The sequence below is a fragment of the Hippocampus comes genome, unplaced genomic scaffold, assembly GCF_001891065.2.
Source record: "Hippocampus comes isolate QL1 unplaced genomic scaffold, H_comes_QL1_v1.1 scaffold298, whole genome shotgun sequence".
NCBI classification, from domain to species: Eukaryota; Metazoa; Chordata; class Actinopteri; order Syngnathiformes; family Syngnathidae; genus Hippocampus; species Hippocampus comes.
In genome coordinates, this window is record NW_017805417.1 from 561,553 (window position 1) to 570,459 (window position 8,907).

Below are 8,907 nucleotides of genomic sequence, written 5' to 3' on the forward strand. Positions count from 1 at the left end.
CAACGGCCACATCTTCAAATCCACGCAGTACAGCATCCCCACCTACTGCGAGTACTGCTCCTCGCTCATCTGGATGATGGACCGAGCCTGCGTCTGCAAACGTGAGCGCCAGCCCACGAAAAAGAATTAAGACGCGTCTTTGAAAGGGATTCATATTTAGAGGACACGTGACAAAGATACTGGCACCCCTGAGGTGCAAGCTCAGATTTTTTTTGACCTTCCAACACGGAATTACCATCGAAAATACCGGAGACGGAAATCATCCGTTGCGTGGTCACCGTTTTGTTTTTTTTCCCCAAATTGTTCAACATTTTAAATATTCTTTGACGAAGGGTTGTCTTATTTCGGGTTTGAACAATGAAACTTTATTTTCGTCAACTACAATGTGATGAAATTTAAGATTGATATTTTTTCATCGCAGTACAAGACATTCACTTTTTTTTTTGCGCCATTGACGGGTTTTGCATCAAGACGTATTTTGACGGACCGACAGAAACAAACAACAGCAAATGCTTCAAAATAAAACCCGTTATGCTGAGTGTCGTTGTAAAAAAAGGCGATGGGTCGACAAATCGGTCAAGCCCTGGTTCACATCTACACCGAGACAAAATGGCACATTATTTCCAAAAGGAAGCGCTTATTTTAAAAAAATATATCTATATATTACCAAAAGCAAAACATGTTTTTCATAATGGCATGGGACAAAAAAAAATAAATCCTCGCTACAATCCTTATGTCACAATGCAAATTTCCATTTCTGTTTCTGCGCTTATCGTTAATTTTATCCACATTGCTCTCACTGGTGCACAGCAAAACATCCTGAGCTGAACCCTCACAAAAAATTGCTGAAGTCTCACGTCACTTATGAGAAAAGGAATAAAAGCCCCCCCCCCCTCCTCATGTTCTCGCTAACTCGCTTACCTGACACTTCTCCTCATTCTCCGAGGGGCAAAAAAAAATTGGATTAAAACTCCCCGCCCTCTTTCGTAATGCCGTCTTCAATCGGGTTAGCGCTTTCGAGCACTTTGGCTTCGCCTCCAAACCAATCGGAGCAGGTTTCCAACCGCAGATTGGCTTGAGCTGTTCGTGTTCTGTGTTGCAGTCTGCCGCTACGCCTGCCACAGGAAGTGCTGCTCCAAGATGGCCACCAAGTGCAGTAAAAAGGTAAGCGCCGATCCTTCCTAAAGCTTCTTCAAACCGTCCTTGTCGTCGTCGTTTTTGTTTTTTTCCTAATGGGACTGTTGTACGTGTCACCAAGTACGATCCGGAGCTGTCGCCTCGTCAGTTTGCCGTCGAGCTCTCGAGGCTGACCAGCGAGGAGCGCAACGTGCCCCAATTGGTGGAGAAGCTCATCAACTACATCGAGATGCACGGCCTCTACACCGAGGGCATTTACAGGAAGTCGGGCTCCACAAATAAAATCAAGGAACTGCGCCAAGGGCTGGACACCGGTGAGATTGAAAGCGATAACATTCGTCTGGGAAATATTCCCCTGTGCAAATGCCAACTGCTTCACGAAGCACATTTGAAGCTTCGTTTTCCCCATCGCTACTCCCAGGCATTTGTTCTTTTCACTCGTGGGGACAAAGGAAGCACACGTTGCACTTAAAAGTGACGGGAAGTGAGCCCACTTGTCCGTTGTTTCATTCCAGACGTGAGCAGCGTGAACTTGGACGATTACAACATCCACGTCATCGCCAGCGTGCTCAAGCAGTGGCTCCGCGACCTGCCCAGCCCTCTCATGACGTTTGAGCTCTACGAGGAGTTTCTTCGAGCCATGGGTAAGCTCGTCACGTGATACTCCGTCTTACTTTTCTGTCCATGTCAAGCGGTTGTTGTTTACAAAATGAAAAGGTCAACAACCGTCCGACAGCATGCACGTTGTTTTTTTTTTTTTTTTTTTTTGTTTTTTTGTGGTCAGGTCAATCCGACAAGCGGGAGGTGATCCGAGGAGTGTACTCTGTCATCGACCAGCTGAGCCGCACGCACCTCAGCACGCTGGAACGCCTCATTTTCCATCTGGTCAGGTGAGCACTGACGCAACATGACGTAAATTTAATTAGTCATGGATGGAAAAAAAAAAAACCCGTTGAATAAGTTTGAGATATTTATTGACGATTGTATTTTCCCAATCAAATGATTTTTGCACATTTTAAATGAATCATTTTGATATTGATTATTCAGTCAGCCACCTTTATGTAGAATTTTTGCCCATACTAAATAAATAGTCATGTAATTTCATCAATACCAAATCAATGTAATTTGACATGAAATATTTAAATCAGTACTGAAGTACATGTTTAGTAATCCGCATGCGTGATGTGTTTGGCTTTCAGGATTGCACTGCAGGAGGACACCAACAGGATGTCGGCCAACGCGCTGGCCATCGTCTTCGCCCCCTGCGTCCTGCGCTGCCCCGACACCATCGACCCTCTGCAGAGCGTCCAGGACATCAGCAAGACCACGGCGTACGTCCGCTCGTCTTCTTCCCAACTTCTTCTCCCAAATTTTACGTTTGTGTTTGTACATTCCTGCATGTCTTCCCTGCATTTTACTCTTTCAGCGTATCTTTCAAACTCGTCTTGCAACTTAATTTTAGCCTTTGGCTTTTGACTAGATTTTTAGTTTGACTGTTTTTGTGCTTTCTCCTGTCTTTGTTGTTATTTTTTTTGTTTGTTGTTGTTGTATGAATTATTTTTTGCTCCGCGCACAGCACTTGGTATACAGCGGTGCTTGTTTCAAAGTGCTCGAGAAATACACTTGAGTTGAGAGTTGTGTATTTTTATTTGCCCATCTGTTATGTTACGTCAATTTCTGCTATCGTGCTAATGAGACTACTATGCTAGCTAATACTGATCAGCCTTGTGTTGAATAGTTTATTTTTTACAGTTGCTTGTGTAACATGATCGTGTATGTGCTAGATTTGTGGTGTTTGGTGATCATCCGTTTTAAGTTTTTTTTTTGCCATCTTGTGGCATCTTTATGCAATTAAAATTGTTATGAGGCCGTTTGAAAACATGAACAGTTAATTCTTCATCTCAACCATTTTTTTTTTTTTTTTTTTGGTCAAATAACGTTGTCGTTCCTGGTCCGCAGGTGCGTGGAGCTGATCATCACTGAGCAGATGAGCAAGTATAAAGCGCGCCTGAAGGACATCAACAGTCTGGAGTTCGCCGAGAGCAAAGCCAAGAGCCGACTGACCCACGTCAGGAGGTCCATGGTAAGCGCGTCGCGCCGGTCCGGCCGCCGGTCTGCGCGCTCGTCATTGAATGTCGGCGCGCTTCGTGATGCGGCTGGCGCGTTTGCAGTTCATTCCCCTCACGTGATTGTCCATGAAAACACCTTTTGCACCTCGCGTGCAATGTCAAATGAAAACATATTGACAAGAAGGGGAGGAGTATACTCACTTTAGTGAGACACTTTTCACTTATGAGTGAACTCACTTTTATTGCCAGTGGCCAGACTGCAAAAAAATGAAAAAATAGTTCAAGTGCTCCCTCCACGAGCAATAATACAATCCACCCTTAGCGCCCGCCCCTGGTCGTCATGGTAACGAAAGTTGTTCTCACGTTGGCCCACCTGGCAGTAGAGGGGGCGGGGTGAGCAGTGGTTTATTTTGCATGAGACCCGACGGTTCAACTGTATAAACTGGATGACGGGCTGCATTTGAAAAATGGTAGCGGGCTGCAGCTGTCGTTGTCAAGTCTCCCTAACCCCAATTTGTCCCCCCCCCCCCTCCCGACCCCAATCCCTCCTTCCAGAAACCTGTACTAATCGCTGTTAGGTTTATGAGCATAGCCCGCACTGCCACCCCGGTATGTATGCCCCTTTGTCCACATGCTCCCACCCCTCATCAACACCCCCATTGTCTGTCCCGTCCCGTCCTCGCACTTGTCCCGTCTGCCTGCTCGTAAACCCAAAAATATAACAAATGGATACGCAACACGAAGTGCAGCATGTGAACCTCTTCACCACGACGTCACTTCTACTTCCAGGTGGCAAAAACTCATCTCAAAAAAACCTCTTGACACAAAAGCAAACAAAAAGGTCACCAAAAGCGTACCGTGGCGCCGTCAATTACGAATGATCTGACTTATACGAGCTGTCATTTGGATTTTTTTTTTTTCTTTTTTGCTTTGACATGAGATCAAAATGTTGAGATGCGAGTGCTGTACTGTGCCAGTGAACTATACTCACTTCATGGCAAGCTGCGGTTTGGCAGGTAGCGACCGATTCTTTAAAACGAGTCTTCATGTTCTTTATTGCCACTCCTGAAGAGTAGCATTTGTGTTGCACTGGTATCATTATTTAAACAACAAATATTTTACTTATTTGTACCTTCGGCTATCGAGTGGAAGAACATTTCAATTGCAACACAAAACAAAATAAGAATGACCAAATAACGGCTTGTAACTCAAAAACTAAAAAAACTAAATTGGGACACTCAGTGGTACAATTTTTTTTCCCCCGTAACGTATCTTAACTTTTTTGTTTGTACTGCTTAGCTAGCCTTAATGCTTTTCATTCCCGACGTTAGCAATAGCAGCTGGCACTGTTGACAGTGTTGCGTTGGGTTGTGTGTGTTTGATGAATATGTTCAGTGGGAGAAAAAAATATGATTTTATAGCCACACTGACACACTTTCTGTTTCTGCTAACTGGCGAACACGCAGCCTCACTGCGCCAGACTGCAGGTAACACGTTTCTGTGTGCGTGTGCGTCTGTGTGTCTGACTAGCATCCCTCCCACTTTGTTAGCGGTGTCGTTGTGATTAGCACATCTGTACGTTGTGAACATCCAAAGTATATTTTTAGAAAGTCTCCAGTGTGCCTCTCTTATCCGCCGTATTAAGAAGCCCGCCTTTTTTGTTTTTTTGTCTGTGTGCAAACTTTCAGGGCAAAAGTCGCGTTCGGCAAGGCAGTGGCCACGCGCCGTCGCCGCCGCTCAGCCCCAGGCCGGGCCCCCCGGTGGCGGACGGGGGGAGCGCGGGAGCGGGCGCCGAGGAGATGGCCGAGGCTCCGCTGAGCGAGCAGCAGCAGCTCGCCATGCAGCAAGAGGAGCGCATCCTCACCGAGCAGATTGAGAGTCTGCAGAGAGAAAAGTACGACAGGTCGCAACATTTGATATATCGGGTTGATGGTAGACAAAAACTAACGTTGTGTATTATTGATGGGACTTTTGCAGGGAGGAACTAACATACGAGATGTTGATCTTGGAACCGCGAGCGTCCGACGATGAGACTCCTGAATCGGAAGCGTCCATCGGCACGGCGGACAGCTCCGAGAACATCACCATGGAAACGGAGGGCGCCAACACGGAGCTGCCCGGTAAGGGCCCAAACCAAAACCAGTGATTGAACTTGGTTCGAAAACCCAAACGAAGTGTATGTTAGTAACCAACAGAGGAGAAACGGGGATTAGATGAGTCACATATTCTTGCTCACATGGGGAAAACAAGCTGCGGTATGAATTATGAGAAATGTGGAAAAGCGAAAGCAAGACGAACACCGATCCCGCATATCAAACAGTGGTGTCATCCACAGAATCGGGCGCTTGCGGCTCCAGAAAATGGGAGCCGAAGAGCAGGCGACCGATGCGCCGCCATCCCGATTCGGTGGACTCTGCCGACTCGGCCTCCGCCTGCTCCAATCAGCCGCCGTCCGCCTCGCCGTCCCCTCATTACCGCTTCCGCTCGTCGTCGTCGGGACCCCTGCTGGCCTCCTACAGCCCGGGAGGGGCGGTGGCCGCGGCGGGCGAGATGAGCCGCCCAAGTCACAGGCTCCGCCTGAGCCGCAGCTCGCCGCGGGAGCCGTCGGGAGGACACCGAAGGGAGCCCGAGTTCGGCTCGGCGCCGCAGCAGCTGGTTCTGTACGGCAGCAACGAGTTCATGGTGTGACGCCGGCAAGGACGCAAGGCGGCCCGACTACGCGGGGCCTTGATTCAAAGTTTTGATAAAGACAAAGGTCGGCTGCGGCTGGTCACGGGGGTCGTGCACCCCCCCGCCCCGGCAGAGCAGGTGAGTACTGAGCCAGAGCGCGGAAGAAGACTGAACTTTGGTGGGCCGTCTTTCTTCTTCAGCTTGTAGCCAGAACGACTGAATCGCTCGGCTACGCTAAACTATGCTAAGCTAAGCTAAGCTAAATCCGCTTGTCACGTTTACACACCAGCCGAGATGCTGCATGCTCATCCGTTTGACTTCCTGTAAAGAAAGAGCGGGACGACACGTCACAGCTGACCCTTCACATGCGGCAGATGGTCGGGCTGAACAATTTTGGAAAAAAAAAATCATCTCATTTTAATTTTTTTCCATTCAGTATTGCGATTTCATGTTTCATGATTTTTATGAAGGTTCTCTTGGGCAATAAATCAACGTGTACTACGATAAACAAAATTGGATGCCAAATGTTTTATGGGTGGGGCTTATGTGAAAGTAAAGGCATGAATTAGTTTGAAAAACTGCTCCAGTGGGAGTTGGGAACTTACTCAACTTGCAGTCTATTCAGCGTGTTTCGACATGATATTATCAAATATATGAAATATACATAATATGACAAAAGAAAGCCTACCAACCCCCCGAAATGAAGCTTTTTTTTTTTTTTTTTTTTTTGCATACCACTACATTGCACGGTCAGTCTGAACTCAAAATTCAATTCATTGTTCAGCCCTAGTCAAGAAGAAGGCTCAAATCATCCATTTCCTCAAACGGGCGAGTGACATAGAACGTTCGTTTCCCCAGGAGAATTTTTGAGCTTTTGCCACCCGCAAGTCCCCCATGGTGAAAAGTCCGCTTATGAATAAGGTGGCTAGCACGTCCGCCTCCCGTTTAAGAGGTTCGACTCGGGCTCCGCCCTTCACCGATGACGCGCATGCCCGTCAGCTTGATTGCCGACTCCAAATCATCCGCTAGCGTCAATGTGAGCGCGAATGCCGTTTGGCCCTGCGATTGGCCGGCGACCACTCCGGGGTGTACCTCCGCCGGGATAGACACCGACTGGCGTTGGTGGAGGATTGGATGATTTTGAGCATAAGAAGAACATGTACATAGAGAGCAGGTGAAACGCATTCATTCCATTGCCACGCTCGTAAACGTCAGTGTTAGGACGTCGCCACTTGAATTTCTCTCCTTTGTTTGAATTCTTGCTGTTCTAACGTGTGCTGTCATTGCTATTTGATTGATATGCTAAGTTTCTGTTGGGCAACACTTAACAGGCTTTATGTTGATTTTTTTTCGGGGGGGTGGGTGGCACTGGGGAAGAGGACGTATCAGCTCACACATACACGCACATGGTCTACAGGTCTGTCCATCGAAGTATTTGGACCATGACGTCTTCAAGATTTGAGTGAAGTCAAGACTTTGAGCTTGAAGTGAAGAGCTTTCACTCGAAATTTTGGCATTGCAGTATGAGGTGCATTTGATGTGTAGTCTCCCATTTCCAGCCACTCAAAAGTATTTGGACAATGAAGTAACTGCAGTTTGCAGCCTCTGCCATGTCTGACGCCTCATGTGGTATGCTTTGGATCATGAGCCGTTCCTCCTCTTTTTTTTTTTTTTTTCTGCCTTAACAAATGACCCGACTTTTTGGGGTCCTGATTTGTTTTGACTTGCAAGCGAAACCTTGAGATTCAAGCGCTGAATGGTGGCAGTAAACTCAACTCACGTCCCCACAAGCAGAAGTTTGGAGATTTTTTTTTCCCCCCCAAAAAAGAGACTTCCAGTCATTTATTAGGATCCGCCATTGAAGTTTAGTGTCAAACTAAACGCCAAACAAAAGTAAATTACACATCATGTATTTAATAAAACCACATTTTGCCTAACGTCCCCTAGCTTAGTGCTGATACACAATGCAAAACACCATTGAAAAGCTAACAAATAGTGTCGATAGTATCTGCGGATTTTTGAACAGTGCTGCAACACAGGTAGACAGACAATATTGCAACACTAATATTGAAAATAAAGCTCTACTTCATGATTCCATTGAAATCTATCGCAAATAAAATTTAAAATGAAATTATAACCAAGTCCATGTTTTAAAACAATGTGGTTTTTTTTTTAAGATTAAAGGCAAACGTATTGAACTTAAAAGTTAAATCCAACTGTACTTGACTTTGTGATTCTTTCGCATACCACTAGAGGGAGCCCATGTATCGCTGCGATGCTGATGATGTCATTTGGCCGTCATCGGCATAAAATGGGCCTCCTTCCTAAATAAGTAAATGGTTTTTTTGGGGGGGGGGGTAGGTTTAGGTTTCTTTAAAGATCTTCATTAAAAGCTGACAGCTTGATTGTTTTATTTCACGTGCATAAAGGCAATTGTCCATATACTTCTGACTTCCTCTTCTTATTTTAGCTCAACAACAGCGCTTCCGTCCGCGGACCCTCGTAGCATTTAATGCGCAGAAACCAAAACACAGTAGCATTCAAATATTTCTCGGTATCGAGTGAAGGCTTCTAACGGCCTGATCGGGTAGCTGTCTATCACCACAATTAAAGCTGCAAGATTTGTCTCTCTGTACAACACAATCAGTGTTAAGCAGCTTTCGCCCTCCTCACTTGACACACACACACACACACACACACACACACACACATACACACACAAAAAAGGAGCTGAATGGACAAAAAAAAAACAAAACTTTTCTGTATTATTTGTTCATGTCATATTGCATCATGTGTGTGGGGGTAAAAAAAAAAGTGAATGTAAGTGTCACTGGAAGGCATGCTGTGCTTTCTCGGGCCCTTTTTGTTCCTCTTTTATAAACGGCGTATGTATGTACTGTATGTATGTATGTATGTATATTTTATTTATGTCCACGCATTCTGCTGGTTGATTGCTTTCAAAGGATTTGTTATGAAGGATATATTATCCTGTGTGTACGATCAAGTGCTTACAAGGCCAGGAAAGAAAAAA

At 45.9% G+C, this 8,907-nt stretch overlaps 1 protein-coding gene across 1 annotated transcript in view; it reads left to right on the forward strand.

The window, feature by feature from the left end:
* The window catches only part of LOC109518185 (unconventional myosin-IXa-like), a 100,336-nt gene extending 91,429 nt beyond the window's left edge, over positions 1-8,907 (forward strand). The window contains exons 34-46 of the mRNA XM_019873881.1: positions 1-101; positions 1,103-1,164; positions 1,259-1,451; positions 1,653-1,781; positions 1,922-2,027; positions 2,337-2,468; positions 3,097-3,220; positions 3,762-3,910; positions 3,996-4,059; positions 4,673-4,693; positions 4,895-5,100; positions 5,184-5,326; positions 5,542-8,907. Of these exons, the coding sequence (XP_019729440.1) occupies positions 1-101; positions 1,103-1,164; positions 1,259-1,451; positions 1,653-1,781; positions 1,922-2,027; positions 2,337-2,468; positions 3,097-3,220; positions 3,762-3,910; positions 3,996-4,059; positions 4,673-4,693; positions 4,895-5,100; positions 5,184-5,326; positions 5,542-5,894 (1,783 nt within the window). The 3' untranslated portion in view covers positions 5,895-8,907. The remainder of the gene's footprint in view (positions 102-1,102; positions 1,165-1,258; positions 1,452-1,652; positions 1,782-1,921; positions 2,028-2,336; positions 2,469-3,096; positions 3,221-3,761; positions 3,911-3,995; positions 4,060-4,672; positions 4,694-4,894; positions 5,101-5,183; positions 5,327-5,541) is intronic.